Here is a 23,048-nt window from a genome sequence, read left to right on the forward strand (position 1 = left end):
TTTTTTTTCTGGGAGCTATCTGGAGTTGCACTGTGCAGCAGGCAATAGCCATGTCTGGCTACTTAAGTTTAATCGAAACAATGGGCATACTTCGGATTAAATTAAAACAAATTAAAAAAATAAGATTTAGTTCCTCAGTCATGCCAGCCACATGTCAAGTGCTCAGTAGCCACATATGGCTAATGGCTACCAAGTTGGAAAGGAGAGACTATGGAACATTTCCGTCTTGGCAGAACGTCCTACTGGACAGCTCTGATCCAGAGAGTCCTCCTTTCAGTGGGCCCTGGTCAGCCTTGCCAAAGACTCCCTCAGGTGTTGCCCTTGGCCCCTGCTGTTCTCTCCCACCCCCTGCCCCCGAGTCTGCTGAGGCTCCCGTCTCCTTGTGCCTTGCCTTGACCCCTAAGGCCTCAGAAAGACCTGGGGGAGGGGGACACCATTGAGCCACAGTTGAACAACTAGCCAGGGAGCAGAAGCCAGATGCAGAGGGGCTATAAAAGGCAAAGCTGAATGGAAGCCAGCCCCCACTCCAAGGCATCCCAGGCCTGGGAGAAAGCCCCTTAGTGCCACACAATTGTTCCTTGTTTCTGCAGCATCTCTGGACCAGGCATGGGTAAGACATCTGGAATGTAGTGGCCTGAGGGCTTCCCCACACCACGGGCTGCCGGACTCATCTGATGTTAGGGCTCCCAGAGAGAGACGTCCCAGCAGAACCCTGAACTGTCAAGGGCAAATAAGGCCCATAAAGCCTTATTCTGAGCAGCATGCCAGGAATTCTGCCCATGGGGCAAATGGGGACTGCAACTGGCCACCTCCCTGCGTCACTAGCTAGATGAACCAAATGAGGAAGAGGGGGAGGAGGGCATGGTGGAGCAAGGACTTCAGGGCACACTCGCCATGCTAGAGAGGCAGAAACAAGCTTCCCCAGCCCAGGATCCATGGAGGAATAAGCGAACAGAAAGTACACAGATCTGACAGCTACTAGTTTCTGCTGGGTGCTTCATATGAAAGGTTTTGCCACAGGATTTAGAAAATCCAAGTGGGAGTGTCTGGGCAAGCTCATATGTAAAGCAGAGAACAGGCCCAGGAATGGGTATGGTCGGGACTGCCTCTCTGTTCTGTCCTCAGCTCCTGCTTAGCCCTAATCCAGAAGCAAGACAGGCATGAAGAAACAAAAGACGTTGTAGAGAGACCACGAAAAAGTAGTGTCTTTTCCACTGGAAAACAAGTAGGGAGAAAGAAGTCAAGAACCCGAAGGGAGGGAGTCATCGGAAAAGGAGCACAATTTTAAGGATGCATCGAACTACAGACTAGTATGGACAAACCTCTGAGGCCATCATGCGGCCCTGAGTAAACACGGGGACCAACCTGGGTCTTATTTCCCTGTCTTTACCCAGAGGGCCCTTTGGGGAAAAGCATCATTCGAGGGACAATTGTAAACTGTGCTGCACTGCCCCCTAAGCCCGCCCCCCACCAGCAGCAGAGCTGAGTCATTAGCAGGCCTGTGGCATTCCTGGGCAGATGGCCCATCAAGTTCTCAGGCACCAAGTACCTCCCAGCACCTTACAGACAGATTAAGGATGAGGGTAATGCCATTCTAAGTGATTCGCGGGTACTGATTCATTTAATGTTTAAAACCACCTTATAAGAAAGTATTATTATTATTTTACGATGAGGAAAGGTAAACACAGAGAAATTAAATTATTTGCCCAAGGTCACACAGCTAGGAAGCAGCAGAGTCAGGATTTGAACCCAGGAGTCCAGCTCCGGCGTCCATGTTGTACCCAATATACCCCAATGTACTAATAACACCACCATCTGCATTCTTCCGAATTGTAGGCCTTTTCCCCTGTGCTGCCTGCCGCCTCCTCCTCCTCCCTGAATGAGCTGAAATCAGTTCCTACAGCCAAAACCAGCCCTTCCATCCAACTTCATATTTGCCAAGCATCTGTTTCTATAGCAACAATAAAATCTACAGCTTGGGGATTTTCGAAGAGAATGAGTAGGGAGGGAGAAGAGGGGACCCTTTATGACATGGGTCCCTCTTTTAAAGGCACAGGAAAGAGACCTGAGAACTGATGTGTTAATAAGGTAGATGCAAGGCCCTTGCTGGGAGCCAGAAAACTCTGCCATGCCCTGCCCTGGAGACCACATCCTCTGGTCTGGAGAGAGAAGGGGAAGGCCGGTTAGAAGAATTTGAAGCCAGCGGCAGAAATTCTTTGGAAGAGTCTGAGAGAAAAAGACACCTGGCTTAAATTTTGTAGGATAGGGGTGTGTGTGTGTGTGTGTGTGTGTGTGTGTGTGTATGTACATGCATGTGTGTCCCAAGCCATTTCCAAACTGGGTATCCTGTCCCAGAGCCTGGCTCTGAGCTACAGGTAAATGCCAGGTAGTGATGGCCAGTGGCAGGGAGCAATAAAGAAACTCTAGAAGAGATACACAGACAGGTACCAGACAGGTACCTGCATGCCTGTGGGGGGTGGTGGACCTCCTGCCAGAGAGGATTAGAGTACCCTGGGTGGGGTGGTCAGGTAGGTGCCCCTCACCTTCGCCACACCTAGGCCTCATTCTAGCCTGCCACCCCCAACCTTATTTAAATAAGAGAACACCCGTCAGGGTCCAGAATTCCTGAGGTCAGGATCAGGATCACGGCAGGCCGCCTGTGCGAAGGGGAGCTGGAATGTTTGCTGGTCGCTTGATTCTAGGAAGACAGCTCACAGCAGTCCCCCAGGCTTCCCAGGGGTAGGCCCAGTTTCCCTTCAGCATCAATTGAACTTGCTGCATGGCCAAGAAAAATGGGGACTCGCTCTTACCGGGTACCTGTGCCCTTTAGCTAACCTAGGCCCCCTGAAGGGGAAGATCCCAGGCCATGCCAGGCCCAGCACAAGCTGAATCCCCAATGCCCTAAAACCACAGGCTTCCCCAGCCTCGACAGCTTCAAGGATGGCAAGCTAGATGATGCTAGCCACTCGCGGGGGAAACCTTCTACTGTTCTAAGCCAGCTTCTGTAGTGGGCTCCACAACTAGACCAACCCATGGATGAGAGAGGCGGGGGCCGGGAGAGGCAGGACGAGGGCTCCCAGCAGGAAGAACCGACAGGGAGACGGTATCAGACCCTGGAAGGCGCTGCTGGGATCTGCAGACATGTTCTCCATGATGAGATGGGGCTGGGCACGAAACAGGGTGTCACAGAGTCATGACCATCTCATGCTGCCTGACAGTGCCATCACTGCTTGGCCTCTAGCCCATGCCACCCTGGGCTGATATTGATCCCTCTGCAGATGTCTTCTGTTCTGGGGAAAACACAGGCCTCCTGGTCACAGGGATGGCATCTTCAGCCTTTCTCCTCCACGGAACCCAAAGGGTGACATGGGGCTGGCACTCCCCACGGCCTCTGACATCCAACCTCGATTGCGCTAAGGTTCTGGGGCCACTTACATCTGGCCTCCCTACAGCCCAGAGCCATGCCCCCCACTGCCCACTCCATCTCCTAGCCCTCTTCTGCCCAGCACCAGGGGCAGCCTCCGTCTTACCGCCAGGAAAAGGAGCCTAGGAGGCACCCTGTGAGAGACCCCCCTCCCTGTGGGTACCCTGTACCCACAGGGCCTGGCAGTGAGAGAAGCTGGGGAGGGAGAGAGGAAGTGAGTCAGCTCCTTGCAGAAATGGGAGTGGAAGGGAGGGGCCAGCGGAACTGAGATCAAGGGGCAAAGGGCACAGAGGCAGGAAAGGGTCACTCAGAGAGGGAACCAGGCCCTGGAGACATGATAAGGGTGACTAACTCTCCAGGGCCACCTCCTGCCCAGGCTGGGTAGCCCCCACAGGCCAGAGAACTTGGGTCTGGCAGCCACAGCCCCACCTGAGGATGGAATCCAAGGTAGCTCCCCTTCCTGACTCACTCACCCAGGGAGGAAGTGAGGCTTGTGGGATATGGCCAGTCATGTTCTTTCCTCCCCAAGGGGGAGTTTCTGGTGCCCAAGGCCTCCCATTGCCTCTCCTGAGCTCCAGGTTCCACCTGACCCAGTGGAGAGACAGATATTTGCATTTCCCGTGGAGGGTGGGAGTGGGGCCTTGGCTCCAAGAGCAGAGCTGGTGGGGTGGCCTAGAATGGACCCTGGCCCTATCTGGCAGCCAAATGCCCATGTGGGAGCTGTCCCCAGGCTCCAGCTGGAATCTGTTGCTCTGACAGGGAAAAATCCTTGCTGTGAAAATTCCCAGCCTGCTGACATTCCAGCATGCAGGCAGAGTGGGAAAAGCAGCCGAAGGAGAGAGGGAGCCATGAGCCCTGCTGGGCCACATCCTCCCCCTCAGAGACCTGCAGCTAGGATGCCAAGGACATTGCTCCCAGGTCCCCTGGTCTGCACACTATATGACCCCCGTAAAACCCCAAATCTGCTACTCATCCAAGCCCAGAGCCTTTCCAAAAACACCAATGTGGGGCCAGGAGGCAGACCATCCTGCAACCTGCTCCTGGATGCCTAGAGTCCCTGTCTCCTCCATTCCTGTGGGGGCTGCTGAGTGCCCAGGGACAGAAGAAGTGGAGTCCGGGGGTGAAGGTGGGACAGGTACCATGGACAAGTCACCAAGGCGAGTCAGGGTGGGCGGGGCGGAGTGGGGGAAAGGGTTCTAGGAACCCAAACTGAGGTAAATGAGGAAAACCATGCAGAGAGAATGGGAAACCAGTTCCTGAGCACAGAACCATCTTCTTTCCTTCAACAAACATCCCACAACTCTCACGAAGCCCTTCTGCACTGGAGAAATGAGGTGACTAACGAACAACAATCTTGATGACTGTAATGAAGGAGAAGGAGGTGACCACTCAGAGGGTCAGGGAAGGCTTCCCTGAGGAAGTGACATTCAAACCGGGGCCAGCGCCTATGAGGGCAAGAGGATGGGCGAAGAAAAGCATGACATACATAAGTAACAGCAGGGACTCCATGGTAGAAGCCAATGAGAACTCTTTGTTACATACCCACCACCTGCGAGGCCCTCTGCCACTTGAAATGAATACCTAATTTAAGTTTGCACGAGGCCCGTGCTCACCTTTCCCCCACAGTGCACCCTAGGAAGCAAGAGTGTGCAGCCCCCGTGGGACAGGAGAGGACCTGTCTTCCATCAGAGGTGACGCTCTGGGGGGGTCCCGCCACCCCAAAGTACTGCAGATGTCCATATTAATGTGTCAGTAAGGGCCAAACGGGCCAGCATCCCAGTCCCTCTCCCAGCTCCCACCCGATGTAATCCCACTGCTGCCGTGTGGGCTCGCTTCCTCTGGCTAAACTTCTGGAAGGACAGTCTCACCATCCTGTAGTTCACAATCCACAGAGTAACAGCAAGAATGGCCAGTCACTCCTCGCTTCCCTCCCCTTCTGGAGGCGAGGCCTATAGAGGCCAAGAGGACATAGGCCTGGGCTGGCTGGTGGATTTATAAGGATACGCAGATACTGTGTTCCCCTGCCCCATACATCGCACTCATGAAGGGCAAGGAGCTGATATCCTAAATTCAACTCCCAACAAGGGACTTTAAATCGCCTTGAAACCTTTGGCCACAGACTTATCCTTAACCGCTTGGTGATCTGGTATCCTCGTCTGTGAAATAAAGATGATTGCATGACCTGCTGCAAAGGGTTGTTGAGCACTTTAAATGAGTTAGTATGTGTAAAACAGCTAGAGAGGTGCCTGACAGAGTGAACACTGGCCACCATCCTCATCCCAGCTGTCCCCTCTCATGACCGACCCCCAGGGCATTGCTGTTCTGGGGAATCTTTACCAGATCAGTTAATCACCACCTGGGAAGACGACCGTGCCATGCGCTGCCTTCCCCTGGGATGAACACCCTACCTGCTTCCCTGCCTGCCCACCCCCCCCCCCCCAAGTCAGTGCAAAGCGGCTGGGCTAAGCCATGCTGGGGGAAGACTGTTGCGCCCTGATTCTGAGAAACTCATAGCGGGAGATCAATGCAGCCAGAGTGGGGACCCAGGTCTGAGGAAATAGTTTCCCAACTAAACTAGAGCCAACAGCTGAAAACATGAGCTTTGCTGACACTGTCCCCTGTATTTAACAGAACAGAAGTGGCTGCCAAACACCACGCAGGGCTTTGAACTAGGCTCTCCCCCCAGCTCCTCCCTTCTCCCCCAACCAAACTGCACAGCAGGAGGTGGGAGGCCATGAAGACTCCACTCCTTCCCAGCGCCTATCTGGCACGGGTGGGCGCCCACAGTGCTACTGGAAGCCTGGGGCACATCCATCTGCACTGCTCAGGACTGACAATGGAAGCGCCAGGCAGCCCCAGCAGGCCGGGGGGGGCGGGGGGGAGGAGCCCCCTCCCCAGCTGGGTCACTGGCCCCCTACCCCCACTGACACTACTCTCCACCTCCAGCTAAGGCAAACGAGGAGAGCCCAGCAGCTCAGTGGTGTTGGGGTGGCGGGGAGCGCTGCTGGCAGGCAGACCGCGTGCTTGTGGTTTCTGGGAAACGCTGTAGCGATCTGCAGCATTTTTAAAATACTTGTGTTCCCACCCGCCACACGCCCCCCTTCACCCCACTCCTCACCCACCCCCAGTCTGGGTGTTTGCATATCTGGTATTTTCCAGAACCATTTCAACGTAAATAAGAGATTAGAAGGGAGCAGAAGACCCGGTGGCCAGGGGGTAGCACGATGGGCCCCAGGGAGGGGTGTGGCCGGGGGGGGGGGGACGGTGCTGTGGCCAGGGCTGGATGGGGCCAGTGTGGGCCACCTCAAACCGAGGCCCTGCCCCCACACCAGGGCGCCAAGCGGTGCTGGCGAAAACAACCAATGACCATGACGTGTACCCACACCCAGCTCAATGCGGCCTGGGCACTATGCCCACCACCCACGGACTGGGTGGCCAGGGCACTCTGGGGCTGTAGTTCATCTGGCAGCTCGTCAGGAAGAAGGCAGAATGTGCCTCTGAGAAAGAAAGAAGACCTAGCAGAATAGATATGACCCTGTCCACCAGGTTATCCTGTTGGTCCCATGCATCCCACTAATCCAGGATAGATAACTGCCAAAATGCTCCCAAAGACCTTTCACCCATCAGCTCTCCAGCCACCTCATCACCAAAAGAATTGAGTCTGGGTTCTACTCTGAGGCCCCAAGCCAGAGCTCTCACATGGCAAGACTGATGGCAGACGTGCCTAAAGCTTTGGCACAAAATGAAGAATTTTTTGTTTCAATCAAGCAAACAAACAAACAAAAAAACCCCAAACCCCTCCAAGGATCATCTGGAGTGACTCTAGGAACAGAGGTGTTCTAGAACACTGAGCCCAGGCAGTATCAGGCAGCAACACCATGACCAGAAGCCCCAGGGACAGCCCATGGGCCTGGCAGACCTGGGCCAGGACGATTTTCTGTCTTCCCTTGGTACCCTCCTCCTGAAAGTCCCTGGCGGTCAGGGGACGAGGTTGGTGATACTCATACAGCTTCTGCCCAAGGGTTTAGGGCTTCCTGGCAGAGGGACACCTGCCGTTCTCCCGGATGCAGGCAACCCCGACCTGCCAGTCACCTTTCAGGCCATTGATTTCCATCGGTAAGCCTGAGATGCTGGAAAAATCTAGGGAGCACCCAGCATCCCAGCTCTTCCTTCAGCTGGGTGTTTCTGAGGATGGGGCTACTGGGAAAGGGTTGGAACAGAAGCATCATGAGTTCCCCTTAGAAAGAAAACCTTACCAGGAACAAAGACAGGAAAGCACATCAGGATGGGTTAACTAAGGAAGCAGCAAAATTACCTTCCCTTGATGGCTTCAGAAACCAGGCAGGGGGAAAGGTACTAACCATCATCCTAGGCATTTACTACCTCCCAAAATCTATGGAAGGTGGTTTACACATGTCTATGTAAGCAAACCAGGTGACTGGTTTACAGACATGAGAACCTCTTAAGGAACCTCGTAGCCCTAGAACCTTTGAGTAGAAACTCCACAGTCCAAGCGGAGAAGAAATCATATCACAGATCTCTGGGAAATGCCTGACAGCTCCATACAGAGCCCGAGGAAGCAGGCCTGACTGCAGGGGGCAGGTGCCTTGTTGGAAATCCCCACCTCACCCCTCCCACCACAACTTTGGAATCTCAGGGAAGCAGCCCTTTCTGGGTGGAGCCCTCTTGGGGGCTAGCTCCCCTGGCTCTTGGTGGCAGAGGGACAGTGACATCAGCTGGGGGTAAGCAGGTGGGCTTTTCGGAGCTTGGCAGGAACATCCTACATCCCTGCTCCCTGCAATGGGTCCACTGAGGATACAAACAGAAGGGTGCAGCTCTCCACCCTCCCGGGCCCTCATCCTTCTCAGTGGGCCCTTGACTTTCCCACTCAGATTCATGGAGCAGGAGAAAAGAATTTTGATCCAGCTGGGGTTTTCAGATCCTTGTCGGTACCAACACTCTCTTTCATCTCGCCAGACTCGGGGAATGCTTTGCCTTTAGACAATTTAAGAGTAACTGATCCAAAACCAAATACCCTAAAACACTTTCCCTGAGGAGCCAAGGGAGGAACTCAGCATCCTCCTCCAAAGCTGACAGCCCATTTGGCTCTCCTCACCTCTCTCCCCCACACCAGTCAGTCACGTCCGAAATCCCTCTCCATCGCCACTGCCCTACCCGAGTGCGGGCCTCCATCCCACTAGGATGACAGTGACAGGGCCCTCACTATTTTCCCCATGGCTGCTCTCGCTACACCCAAAAGCATTCTCCACAGAGATTTTCTAAGATCTGTTCCCACCACTTCCTGATTAAAGAGCTTCTCACCCTTCGGTTGAAGTTCACATTCCCTAGGCTAGTTCACAAGGGCCTTTGTTGGCCTGTCCCCTGCCTGCTGCTTCTGCTGCTTCTCTCAATCCTCATTCCCCATGCACTGTCCCCCCCCTTTTTCCCCCCCCCCCCCCACCAACCTCTAGGCCTTGGTATGTGTCTCTCACAGCCTTCCCCTTCCTCCTGCCTCCCCTGCATTCATCTCCCACCCAGATGGCAGCTTTCCCTGGGATCACTCCCAAGACTGGTCTTCCGGTCCCTCCTCTGTGCTCCCTGGGACCCCGTACTGGCCCCTGTTGGGGAGCTTCTCAAACAACACTGACATCCGCTGCTACTTGACCGTCTCTTCCGCTAGACCGTGAGTTCTGAGGGGCCTGGGGCTACATGCGGCTTGCTGCTGGCTCCCCAGATCTAGCTCACCGTGGGTGCTCAGCGCATGTCTGTTTAACGAGTGGAGGGGAAGACTAGATGGGGGGAGAAGAGCTGTGTGTCCCAGGCCTGCTGAGGGATCTCTATCAGGGCTCCATGTCTATCCCCCTGCTGTGGCTCACCCCTACTCCCAGTGGAACCTTGCTGGCAGCTACAGGGACACACGGAGGTGTGAGCCAACCATTCTTGTGAGAAGGAAACCCGAGGGGCTGTCTTTCCCTGGGGCCTTCTGAACAGGCCATGGAGAGGAGCCATGACGCCTGGTCTCCATCTGTGTGCAGAGAGAGAACAGATGGCCAGCCGGTTCCCTCGGAGCTCCCTGGGGACGGGCCATGTGTGGACACCGTTGATGGATGGCGTGACGGGCAGGGTGGCCGCCGGGAGCCGTCCTCGCGGGGCCAGAGTTGTCAGAGTACCCCACCCAGGAGCCTCAGGGAAGTGGGAAGACTCTTCTTGGCATGGAGCTGAGCTTAGAACGGCTGCCAAGGAAAGGAGCCGGAGCGGGAGTGGGAGGAAGAAGAGGAGACGGAGGAGGAGGAGGAGAGCCACCGTGGTGGCCGCGGCACTCCCACACCAGCTCCCGGTCTGTCCCGGGAGGCCAGGAAGCCGGGCCCGCTCTGCTCCTCCCTGCGGTGGCCTGAGTCCCCGCCACCTGCCAGGGAGGGACAGATGCAGGGCTTCCTTAGCCCTGTGCTTCTCACTGTCCTCTCACATGGTTCTCAGAGACTCATGAGGTTGGAGTTTGTTGTGTGGCCCCTGCCGGATTCCCCTAGGCATCAGCCTGGGGAAGAAGTCCTCTAGGCACCGCTGGGCTTGCCCCACAGGGGCTGAAGCAAGCCAGCATCTCAGGGATACCAGCTCCGGCGGTACTGGGGAATCTACTGGGGCCTCCGAAGCCGAAACACCCCCTTCCCCAGGGATGGGGGAGTAGCCGCTCATTGGAAAGGGAGAGCGGCTGAGAAATACGAGATGCCAAGATGATCCCTAGGCTATAAAGAGAAAACAAAATAGCATCTGGGATGCCAGGCCCAGGGCCCCACAGAGGCCTGTGCTGTGGTTCAACAGGGAACTGGCAACAACCCCCCCAGGCGATTCATTCTTGAAGAAGAAAATTCCATCTGTTAAAAATAACGTCCGCCTGGGAGAAAGAAGACAGACATGGTATGGGCTCTGGTTCTAGGATAAAGCCCACTCCCGCCACACTGTGGTTCCCTGAGCTCAGTCTAGTCCGGTGACTGGCACACAGTACATGCTCTGTGTGAGTTTCTGGAATGAATGAGTCCAGGTCCTTCCCTGGTTCCCACAATAGGCTCCCTCCCACTCACTATCCCTTACTGACTAGCAAAACTGCCTGAGCTCTGCTGGGCCCAGGATAAAGGAAGGTCTGGAACCCACCTCCTGTGCTTCCTGCCAGACTCTGACCCAGCCGCTCCCAGGCCCTCCAGGCCCTCCATGCTGCTCAGCTGAGCTGCCATCTGAGTATCTGCTTCCCCTCCCGGGGAGAAAGCTCGCATCAGGACTCTGACTGCTTCCTTAGCATTTCCTCCTACTTCTGACTTTGACCCATCTGGTCGGTCACTTAGTGCTGACAGGTCCTGGCCAGGCTGTGCACTGGACCAGATCTGGGCAATCCTAAAGCCCACAGCTGGGAGACAGGGATGGCCAGAGGCCAACCTGTCATTCCTGTTCTGTCTCCAGTGGAACATTCCAAACTGATACATAGCTACTCTATTGAAAGACCCCTGGGGTTAGAGATCACTGTCCCCGTGGAGACCGTCTCATACATAGACTAAATCTTTTCTGCTCCTGTGTCACCCCCTCCACTGCTGTTTTGTGTGGGCCAGATAAAGGCTGGGGTCTCGGGGACACTCAGGTCATACTATTTCTGTGGGCTTGATACCTGTTATGTTTCTGGGGTATTTTCTTCCTCCAGGAGAGGTAATAAAGACTCTTAGAACCCAGGTGATCTGTATAAATCAGGTCCAGTCACTCCCCTGCTTCAAACTCCACAAAGGTCCCATTTCATTGGGACAAAAATCTAAATTCTTATCATGACTTACAAGGTCCTTCATGATCTGGCCTCTACTTGTCTCTGTAACCTACTTCCTATTCAGCTCCTCATTCAAGGGCAAGAGGAAACCTGAAGTCATCTTACCCAAGAGCTCGCAGAACAGCTGCACAGCCTAGATGTTCCAAGACAGCCCTGATTTGAAATAAGTCATCTTTTTCTTTCAAGTCTAATGCCCAAAGATGGGACTCCTCTCTTTTTGTCCAGATGCTGGGCTGGACTAGTAGTCCAGACTATCTCTCATCTGAAGTGACCCATGTGAGCCTCCGTGCCCTGATTTAGGGCTCAGGAAACAAGGTGCCCAAAGCCTTCACCCTTGTCTCCTGAAGCCTATATCCCCATGGACCAACCCGTGCTAAGGTGGTTCCACCCTGCAGGCCAGGTAAGTTGTCACTGGGGCCAAGAAGTGGCACAACTTCACAGCTCCTGAGTACCCCAGTCATCCACCCAAGTACAGTTCCCAATCCTGGCTCCGGCCCAGCTGCACAGGGGAACACTCACATCAGCTGGCTCCCTGCGGGGTCCGTCGCCGCTCCGCAGCCAGCTCCGGCTCAGCTCACTGAGCTCCGGGATGGGTTGGACCTTGAGCCGCACGCTGTCCCCAGACTGCCGGATCATCTCCACGATCTCGTCCCTGGACTTGCTCTCCACGTTGTGCCCGTTAATCTCCACCAACCGGTCACCTGGCACCAACCCCAGGGCCAGGTCCTTGGTGCCCGCGCCGGGCTCAGCAAAGTGAACCACCCTCCGGTAGACCTGGCCCTCGGGACCCCGATCCAGCATGGTCGTGCGGCGCAGGGAGAAGCCGAAGTCTCCAGTGGGCCTCCGCTGCAGCTCCAGCTCCCGGAGGGCGGGTGGTGGCAAGGGCACCACGGGGGGCAAGCGCAGGTCAGCTGGGAACCTTTTCGTCACCAGCTCCGGGACCCGTGACCGGGGCCCTGGCCGAGTGAGGCCAGAGCCAGGATGCTGCACCAGCTGTCCCTCGAGGGTCCTCACCTCCACCTGCGGGGATGGGGCAGCAGAGTGTTCGGAAGGGGTGGAGGTCTCTGAGGCACTCTCATCCCGGCTCCGCTGGGAGAAGGAGAAGCGCTTGACGATCATCTGTGAGTTCTGCTTGGCCAGGGAGCCGAACTTGGCCGCCCGCTGCAGCACCGAGCCCCGGAAGCTGCCTTCCTCGCCCTTGAGGTCATCGCTTGAGCTGGCGGTGCTCAGGTGGCCCGAGTCCAGGATGACGCTGCCCCTGTTGCTGTCGGAGTCGATGTCAGTCAGGTGCAGGTCAGAGCCGCTGGCCACCTTGATGGGGATGGGGTTGGAGATTTCCAAGCGTGTCTTGGACTCACGTTTGGAGGAGCGGTTCAGGTTGAAGAAGCCGCGACGCAGGCTCATCTCCTCGAGGCTCCTCAGCTCCGCGGCCGACATCCGCTCCTTCTTCTCCTTCTTCTCCTTCTTCTCCTTCCGCCCACCATCTTTGTCCTTGTCTTTCTTCATTAGGTTAAACATGGTGGGGTGTTGCTTTCGGGGGGGGCACCCCCGGAGGATTACGGGTGCTTAGCACAGGGTGCTTGTACCCCACCTTGCTGCTGCAAACAGAAGTGGAGAGAGAGAGAGAGAAAGAGAGAGAGAGAGGGAGATGTTATTTGCACAGAGCCTGTTCCCGTGTCTCTAGTCCAGACAAGGTGAACTAATGAGCACAGCTCCCCCTCACCGACAGCAGGCTCACTCTGTGCCAGGTGCTTGGCTTGATACAATACGGTCTCTGTTAAGTTAATCCTCACAGCACTGCTACGAGAAGGTCTGCGATTACCCCCATTTTACAAATAAGAAAACTTGAGGTTTTGATAAGGGTTGTAAAAATGCAAACTCCAGAGCCTGTCATCGCCTTTTATCCCTGATAGGTGTGCACCGAGGTGGCTCCCAGAGCTTGGACCTCCTGGCAGGACGGTGCCATCAAGCCGACCTGGGGCCTGAGTCAAGATTCAACACAAAGGAAGAAGGAAAGGGACACAAAAGCCGCCTTAGCCACTGCCTGACAGAGAAGCTCAGAGCACCAACCCTTATGTTGTGATTTCCAGCTGCTGGGCGCGTGACCCACACTCATTTGAGCCTCGCAGCCTCCCCGCAAGGCAGGTATAATTATCTCTACAAATGAGAAAACAGGGTGCAGAAAATTAAGTATATGTTAGCTGTCACCTGGCTAGTTGGCGGCAAATACAGTTTTCTCTCTGGGCCCATGGCGCCCCAAGTGAAGCAGGGAGGGAAGGGGAAGTTCCAGACTGGACGGAGGACAGACAGCTGAGAGGTGGGGGGTTGGGTCTGCTGGATAAACAGGATCCTGAAAAACTCATATCCTTTTCCCCAGACCAACAACTAAATATAGCCTTGGGAAGAAAGTTGTGGCAGCCCAAGAGACAAGCCAGCTCCCGGACACCTGCACCCACGGTGGGCACCCAACTCGGGACAGGACTGAGAAAGACCTGGTGGGGGTGGAGTTGCAAGGTAGGGAACACGTTCTAACCAGCCGGGAACAAGGAGTAGAAGTAGGCCATACCATCTAATTAGAAATTAAGTACAATTTTTTTCTTTCTCCAAGAAGGCCTCCCCCTCCGATTTCCAGACACATGACCAACGAGCTCACTTCTTCCAGGAATAACCTTCTGTGAGGCCCTGGAGAGGCCTTTCCTGTCTGTGTACCCCACCGCCACGACCAAGCAAGGCCCTCCAGGCTCCCCAACCTACTGAGAGGGACCCCTAGCCCTGATACAATGCCTAGGGGAACATCAAGGCCAGGAACTCCCAAGGGTGCTGGTGGCTCTGGCTAATTGCCTCCTCCCTGCCCAGCACCCTGACCCATGAGGTTCCTGAGCGATCGATGTATCCTTCCCAGAGCAGCGCTCATCACAGAAATATGATTCAAGTCCCAGGTGTGACTTAAAATTTCCTAGCAGCCACACTAAAAAAGGTAAGAAGAAAAAAGCTAAGAAGAAAAGGTAAGAAGTATATCATTAGCTTTAATGATATACTTTCATATAAATATATCCAAGACAATGTCATGTAATCTACATGAAAATTATCAAGATATTTTACATTCTCTTTTCCATAAGAAGGCTGCAATGTCCCATGTAATTTCTACACTCAGAGCACATCTTAATTCAGAATAACTACATTTCAAGTATTCAACAGCTACTGGTTATTGAACTGGGCAGTGAATTCTAGAAAAATCTTTAATTGCAGAGCATATCCAAAGAGGTGGGGAATCTGGCCCAGTTACTAGCTCCCTGTGGGCCTAACAGGCACCCCTTGATCCCCTGACCTATTTCTACCTAGTAGAACAAAGTTCCCTCTGGACTTTTTGGTTCAAAATGCTCCATACACATAGTACCTGGAAGAGGTAGGAAGACAGGAAGTCTGGGGCCCTGGAAGTGCGAAGCCAGGGGCAGCCCTGTCCAGCTGAGTCTGGGCTGATTTAGGGTGGGGGGGGGCTACCCTCTTCAGGGCTCTATTTTGACCTGGGGAGTCTTTCTCTCTCTTTTCTCCTGAATACTGATGGGGTGGGGCACAGACCTACCATATAACAGAATGTGGGATCTTCTGGTGGTCACTGCCTCCACCCAACACTACCCACACTGTCTTAAAAGGCTGATTTAGGGGCGCCTGGGTGGCTCAGTTGCTAAAGCATCCGACTCTTGATTTCGGCTCAGGTCATGATCTCAGGGTTGTGGGAGGAGTCCCGTGTCAGGTTCCAGGCTCAGCATGGAGAGTGCTTAAAATTTTCTTTCTTCCCCTCCCTCTACCTACCCCACCCCCACGCTCTCTCTCTCTCTAAAAAAAAGACTGATTTAGAAGATGGCTCCAAAGACACCCATGTGGGAAATGAAGAAAGAAACCCACCTTGGGGACTGGAAGGGGACAAATGTGTCCACTGGCCTCAGCTTCAGCCCAACCATGAGAACCCAACTGCCTACCCACGCTATCCCAGCAAGACACCTCTTTTGGTCTTCAATTCTTACTCTGTAATCCTTACCCAATCTTGACTCTCTGCTGGGTGGGGACTAGACATCTGAGCAGTATCAACGGACAACAGGCCCCAGAATTCTAGAATTTTGGGGCTGGAAAGGTCCCTGAGAAGTAATTTCATGGAAATCCCTGTCTTGGCAAAAGCTTGCCCCTCACTGCCATTGTGATGGATAGGAAGCGCACACAGTCAGCCCTAGAATAGCAGTATGGGGGCGGCGGTAACCACTGGCCAGGAAGGTTAGCGGTTTTGCTATCTAGGCCCAGATCTGCCAACAGATCACTAGGGGACCTTCAGCCTGTCACTTTGCTCAAGGCTGGACAGGATGACCTAGGTCTCTTCTAGCTCGAAAATTCCAACTATCTAAGTCTCTTGTGGACACAGGTTGTTTATTAACTTGCTGCCGAAGTTACCCCTCTCATCCCAACCCTGGAGCCTCTGGAGATTGAGTCCATTTCAGGCCTCCCCTCAGCACCCCTGTCCTGCCAAAGTCATGCACACGGCTCCCAAGGTACCCCTTACCCACTGTCATCCCTACAACTGCCTGGCTGTGGCCTGGGTTTTCTCCTGTGCCACCTATCTAGAGCCACCTGCGACCTCCCTGTCCAGGGTCAGACCCCTGGTACAGGAACTGCTGCTCCTCTGTTCCTTGGAGCCGACTCTGCGGGACCCTGGGGCTCTGTCACCTTCTTGTAGACCTTGGACTTTTTAGCATCTCTTGTCCCCGGGCCCAAAGACTCCAGCAGGGATGATATCAGCACCTTCCCATTCTTCATTCTGGGCTCCCCTTCATCTCTTACCCTGTCCCATGAAGGGAACCTTACAGTTTTCTGACCTCCTTCTCTGGCTTTTTCCCCTGAGCCTATTCCAGGGGGCCTTTCCTAATTTTACGTGGAGGAAAGGTATGCATATAAGTTAGGGTCTGTACCTACATCATTGTGACCTCACTGCTCCCCAAATCACTGCAAAGTATAATCTACTTGGTCAACTCAGAGGCCTTAGTATGTTAAGACAGAAAGTGTCTTGAGGGGGGTGCCTGGGTGGCTCAGTGGGTTAAAGCCTCTGCCTTCGGCTCGGGTCATGGTTCCAGGGTCCTGGGATCGAGCCCCACATTGGGCTCTCTGCTCAGCATGGAGCCTGCTTCCCTTCCTTTCCTCTCTCTGCCTGCCTTTCTGCCTACTTGTGATCTCTGTCTATCAAATAAATAAATAAAACCTTAAAAAAAAAAAGAAAGAAAGAAAGAAAGAAAGCATCTTGAGGGCAAGGACCACTTGACTCCAATACGCACCGACCAGTTCATCAATCAGAGAAACAATTTACATATTCATACAATGGAATACTACACAGCAAGCAAAAGGAAGCAATCACTGATCCACACAACAGGGATGAATCTCAAAAACAGGGAGTCAAATGACAGCAAAAGAAGGCTTTGACAACAGAGTACATACTAGTATAGTACTATTAATATGAAGTTCTAGTACAGATGGTCCCTGACTTACAATGGTTCGACTTACCAATTTTTTGACTTGACGCTACACGTGTGAAAGCAATTTGCACTCAATAAAACTCATTCTTCACATTTTGAATTTGGATCTTGTCCTGATGTAGCGATATGCAGTGAGAGGCTCCCTAGGGATGCTGGGGAGTGGCAGCAAGACGCAGCTCCCAGGCAGCCATGTGATCACAGGGGTAAACAAATGAAATGCTGACAGCCATTCTGTACCCGTGCTGTACCATTCTGTCTTCACTTTCAGCACAGTGTGCAAGCAATTACATGAGATAGTCAATACTTGATCATAACATAGGCTTTGTGCTAGATGATTCGGCCCAACTGTAGCCTGATGAAGGTGTTCTGAACACATTTCAGGGAGGGTAGGCTAACCTAAATTTGGTAGGTTAGGTGGATTAAATGCATTCTCAACTTATGGTATTTTCAAGTTACGATGGGTTTATCAGGAAGGAGGTAAAGCCACTGTAAGCCACAGATGTGGATAGATAAAAATAAGCTATGGTGAAAAAAAATCAGAACACTGATTACCTCTGGATGCTGAGGAAGGGGGTAGGGGTAGGAATTGCCTGGAAAAGAGCATGAGGGAACTTTCTGGAGTGATGTTCATATTACCTTAATTATCTTGATAGGGATTTGGATTGACAGGTGTATACATTTGCCAACAGTTATCAAATAGCATGCATAAGATCTGTGCATTTCAGGGACGCCTGGGTGGCTGAATAGGTTAAGCTTCTGCCTTTGGCTCAGGTCATGATCCCAGGATTCTGGGGTGGAGCCCCACTTCCAGCTCCCTGCTCAGCAGAGAACCTGCTTCTCCCTCTCCCTGCTGCTCTACATGTGCTCTGTATCTCTCTGTCAAATAAATAAATAAAAATCTTAAAAAAAAGATTTGTGCATCTTATTATGTGAAGTATTCACTCAAAAGAAAAAAGAACTGTAAACAAACACTGAAGTCTGCTTAATGATATGTATACTAAAGTATTTGAGGCAAGATATGCTGGTCTGGGCGGTTCCATTGGTTAAGTGTCTGACTCTTGATTTTGGCTCAGGTCATGATCTCAGGGTTGTGGGATGGAGCCCTGTGTCCAGGTCATGTCCCTGGTCCAGTGTGGAGCCTGCTTGAGATTTTCTCTCTCCCTTTGCCTCTCCCCCGCCTCAAAAAATAAATTCAATAAATAAAGATAAGTGAAACTCAAGAAAGGCTTCAGATGTCAGGTAGCAAACCTAGGACCAAATCCAGGGTAATAGCTATGCAATCTTGGGAAAGCCACTTCACACCTCTGTGCCTCTGTTTTCCCATTTGTAAAATGGGGTAATAACAGCACCTACCACATACGGCATGGGAACTGAATGAAATTGGTCTATAAGCCCTCCAGATAACCCCAGCCCAGAGTAGGCCCTCAAGAACAGTACCTAATCACAGCAGGACACATTTTTATCATCTAAATGGAATGACAAACAGCATAAGGTCCACAAAGTGTGCACCTCAGCCCAAGTGTGACTAGAATAAATCCACACATAAACCTTAATGCTGGACAGAGCCTTTGTATATGGAAAAAAGTACGGCCCAAAGAGGTGAAGGCAATCCCGTGAGCACATGGCCAAGCCAGAGCACACTGGTTCAAGTTCAGAGGGCCCAGGTAACTACTGCCAAGACTAAGTACAGGCAATTCATAGCTGTTGAAATACAAATGGCCAACAGACACGAACAGATTTTCAGCCTCAGTCTTATCTGCACACACATGAAAGAACACAGAGGTATACTGCTGTTCACTTAACAGTTTAGTAAAAACCACCATTATTAGTAACATCAATCAAATAGAAGATAGGAAGCAGGGTAGTTCATGTGTTTATTGGGAGTATAAATTGGTGTAGGGAGGGCAAGTTGGGGGTATCTGTGAAAATATTTTAATGTACATATTCTAGGCAATTCCACATACAGGACCTCGACAGATATGTTCACACAAGAAACATGGCTCATCTTTGCATCATTGTTTGCAACTGTAAAATTCTGTCAATATAAAGGTCTGTCACTGGAGGAAGAGCTAAATTATAGAACTGGGCAGTTATTAAAAAGAATGAAGGAGGGGTGCCTGGGTGCTTCAGTCGTTAGGCACCTGCCTTCTGCTCAGGTCATGATCCCATGGTCCTGAGTTTGAGCCCTGAAGCAGGAAGCCTGCTTCTATCTCTCCCACTCTCCCTGCTTATGTTCCCTCTCTCACTTGTGTCTCTGTCAAATAAGTAAAATCTTTTAAAAAAAATTTTAAAAAAAGAATTAAGGAGATCTGTATACACCCACCTGGAAAGACTCAATACTATACTGTTAAGTGAAAAAACCCAAGTTTTCAGATAATATTTAATTTTTAAAACCATATATTTTAAAAACTATGTTTATGTGTGCACATATATGTATGTGCATTATGTATGTATGTGCATTATGTATTATGTATATGCAATATTTGCATATGCATAGAAAAATGTATGCTTTTGGGAAGAGACAGATTTTAGAAGAGTCAAAGCAGATTGGTGTTTCATCTGTATTGTTCTATTTTTTTACAATGAGAATATTTAGCTAGTGTGTGTGTGTGTGTGTGTGTGTGTGTGTATCTAGGCCTAGGGACTTTAGATAGTGGGATTATATATAACATTTCTTCTACTTTTCTGTATGCTCTTTATTTCCTACAGAAAAAAAATTTATATTTATATTAAATTGTATCATGTAATATAATGTTATATATAAATCTATCATAAATATGTATCATATGTACCCATATATATATAATATCCATTACATAATTTTGTCTGGGGTTTTCGTGCAGTTGGAGCAAACGGGGAATACCTCTTTATCGTTTTATCTAATAGACTTCCTAGGAATTAAACCTTTTCCCAGAATATGTTAATTTTGCTATTTTTAAAGATTAAAAAGAAGGGCAGACAAAGAAAAAAAGAAAAGCTTGACAATCCATTTAGCGTGAGAACTGTGAACCAAGTTTGCAATGGGCAGGTTCAAGGCTTGCCATCTCATGCCTCGGAAAAGTTTCAGTGACTTGGGGGACTTGGTTAAAATAGATCTCACTAGTGTCTTGTGGCTTTAAGAGGGGACAGATTTAAATGGGTCACCCTGCAGCTGGCAAAGTAGAAACCCCAGGAAATGGAAACTATAACGTTAGAATCCCAAGACAAGGCGCCCAGACTTGGCTGCTGTGGGTGGACACTAAAAAGGGTCAGTCCCCCACTCCCCACTCCCAGACCACACTCATAAATAAATACAAAGGAAATACTTTCCCAAGAGAGCCGGCCTCTCTCCCTTGGCCTCTGACCTCCCTAAGCGGCCGTTTCCTACAGCCCAGAGGCCTTTTTCGGCGCCAGTCCCGCAAGGAGGATTGCAAAGACAACCCGGCGGGGCTCGCGCGGCACCTGACCCGCCCCGGCGGCGGGGCAGGGCGAGTGGGGAGCCGCCTCCACCGAGTAGCGCAGGGTGACGCCGGCCGCTGCCACCGAGCCTCTTCCCGACCGGTCGCGCTAAGAGCTCCGCAGCGCCCCGTGACTCACTGCCAGGTCACACGGAGCTTATCGGGCTCCAGGTGTGCTCGGTCCGACTGCACGCTTCTCACATGACATCAGTCCGCCCGCCGGCTCCGGCTCCCGCTCCCTCGGAAACCGCGGCGCCGAGCATTTCCAGGCAGCCGCAGGCCTGCGGTGCCTCCCGCCGCTTACCGTCTCCCCCGGAACACAGGGATCCCGCAAGCCCCGGGAGGAACGACAGCGGCAGACGTGCCAGCGGCGCGGCCGAGTGCTCCGCTGCTCCTCTAGGTGCACCTCCTCGGCTTCCCGCGGGGTTTGCCGCAGCCGGCTGGGCGCTGAACTCAGGGAACACCACTCCCCCCTCCCTTCTGTGTGACCTTGAGCAAGTCCTTTCCCCTCTGTAGGCCTCAGCTATTTCAACTATAAAATCTCCGTGGGCCTGAGACTTCACACTTGGCCGCAAGCGTTGCCTTTGCTGGAGACTTAACTCTGTTCAACTCTAAATTGCAAAGGTTCTAATCCTGCTCTGCCTGTGCTTGCTGTGTGACCTTGAGCCCATCATCCAACATCTCTGAATCTCCGAGAATAATATAAAGAATCCCTTGTAAGTTATGGTAAAGTGCCTGGCAGAGAGAAAGGGCCCTGGGCCCTGTAAAAACCTCAGTCCACAGTTTAAAGTCCTGCCTAACTGTAAGCTCTTTGAACCATCAAGGGAATATGGATAATTTACAAGCCACACAGGTCCCACCTCAAGGAAAGGGAGGTGGGGAGAGGAGTGGAGGCTTTCCAGTTCTGCTCCCCGCCCCTCCTAATCCTAACCTATGGTGATAGAGGTGGGGGCAGAGTGAGCAGATCCTCAAGCACCCACGAGCCTGACCCAAAGTAGAACTTCAAAGCTCCATCAAGCCTCCCAGCCCCAGTTCTGGGGGAACCACTCTCATAACCTTGAACCTTTAAACTATGCTAGGCTTAGAGCCCCTCAGCTTTACCCACCACACTCAGGAGAGGCCTGGGATGAGACCTGGGGCCCAGAGCCACCAGCAGGACCAGCTCACAGGACCCGGGTGATGGAGGTCCAGTCCATGGTGTCCACTTCAGGTGAGGGTGTCTGGTGGTGGGGGGTGGAGGGGTGGGGGGAGTACAGATCTCAGGTTTGAAGGAACCAGAACCACCCTGCTGCTCTGGAGACCTGTGACACACCAAGTGTGGATCATGGTTTCCTGAATTCCAGCAACTCCCTGCTCCACCCGAGCTGGGTGGATTCTCCTTTTCACGCTAGCCTCACTTCTGCCCCACCCAGTCCACCTTCGGGGACCTGCCTCTGGGGGACCCTGAATGTTTCAGGCCCAATTTCTGAAGACACATGCACCCCTTCATGAGCAGCCTGGAGTTGGGCTGGTGAAGGGGGCTCCAGGCTCCAGGCTGGCTTCCCTGGGCTGCCAGGGAGTGAGGCTGAGGGACCGGGCAGGAAAGTCAGGAAGGGCACAATCCACAGTGAGGACTTCTGAGGAGAGCCTGGGGCACCTGGGGAAGCCTTCAGGCACACACCCTGGCACCTGAGCCAGGCTTGGAGAGCGTAAACAAACTAGATTCTCAGAGCTGCCAGGCACCAGGTCATCAATAGTTCAAAGTTCAAAGCTTTCAAAGGAAGTGACCACCAGCGCTCTATCCCACCCACCCCCACCTGCGACCCTTCTCATTGTCCTAACCCTCCAACACAATAGCTTCCCTGTCACCTTCCTGAAATCGAGGCCCCTGCCCCAGCACACCAATGTCCCCAACCCCAAATGGACAAGCACACCCCAGGCTATATATAATTAGCCATGACCAGCAACCAGGAGGATGTTTCCTGGAAAACCCTCATCACAAAAGGACAGAGGGGAAGCTGAGGAGGTGGCAGGCCACTGACAAAGAGCTAGTGAGGTCTGTCAGGAAGCCAGAGACCTCAGGAGAGCAACTTTCAATATCCCCAAATAGAAAGTAGCTTCTGAACCAAAAGGGTGGGGAAAGTTAGACAAGGCCTGGCCCATTGCCATGACAACAGGAAACCAACCTGCCCAAGAAAAGGGCTCCAGATCTCATAAGCACATGGAAAGGCAGCCTGACTGCTTGGATTCAACGTCTGGCTAAGCAATCTCACTCTTTACCTGCTGGTTGACCTTCCCTCCCTTCCAGCACAGACACACTGCATTCGTACTTCCGACAGTTCACTCTCTTTGGGGGGATTTACAAGGCCTCCTCAGCACTACACATGCCAGGTACTCCAAAGACAAATGAGCCCACACAAACCAGCCTGAATCACTCGCCAGGTGAAGGGCGGGAGGGAATCTGATTCCATAATTTGGGGGGTCCATCTGAGGGCAGGAAGGCACTAGGCAGGAGAGCCCCTCCCAGGAAGCATTGTCCTGGGGCCTCTCTACAAAACACAAACCAAGAGGACACTGCCAAACACATGCCCCATGGGCCAAGTGACCAGGCAAAAGGAGCACCACTTAAAAAACATACTGTCTGCCTTCCTCCAACCCCATCCTGCCCCCCCACCCCCACCCCCGTTCATTCTGGCTGGCAGCCTTTCTAACTAATCAGCAGGACACATGTGCCTTGCAAAAGGGTGACATCCCCATTCCCCCCTCCCTTCCCCCAACAAAGCCCCATGTGTGGTATGTCCCTGCAGGCCTTATCTCAGCCAGGAACAAGACCCACTCCTCACCATGCTTGGTACCAAGCAGCACCCGTTCCCCACCCAAACACGGGG

At 52.6% G+C, this 23,048-nt stretch overlaps 1 protein-coding gene across 8 annotated transcripts in view; it reads right to left on the bottom strand.

Moving 5' to 3' along the window:
* Positions 1-23,048, bottom strand: part of MYO18A (myosin XVIIIA) — a 93,596-nt gene that overhangs the window by 69,621 nt on the left and 927 nt on the right. For 6 of the 8 annotated variants that reach the window (XM_059378837.1, XM_059378835.1, XM_059378833.1 and 3 more), the window contains exon 2: positions 11,748-12,826. In XM_059378837.1, the coding sequence (XP_059234820.1) occupies positions 11,748-12,746 (999 nt within the window). In that variant the 5' untranslated portion in view covers positions 12,747-12,826. Of the gene's footprint in view, positions 1-11,747; positions 12,827-20,485; positions 20,613-23,048 lie in introns of those variants that run through there. The other 2 variants (XM_059378832.1, XM_059378830.1) reach the window with 2 other exon arrangements.

This window comes from Mustela nigripes, chromosome 16 (assembly GCF_022355385.1).
Source record: "Mustela nigripes isolate SB6536 chromosome 16, MUSNIG.SB6536, whole genome shotgun sequence".
Lineage (NCBI taxonomy): Eukaryota > Metazoa > Chordata > Mammalia > Carnivora > Mustelidae > Mustela > Mustela nigripes.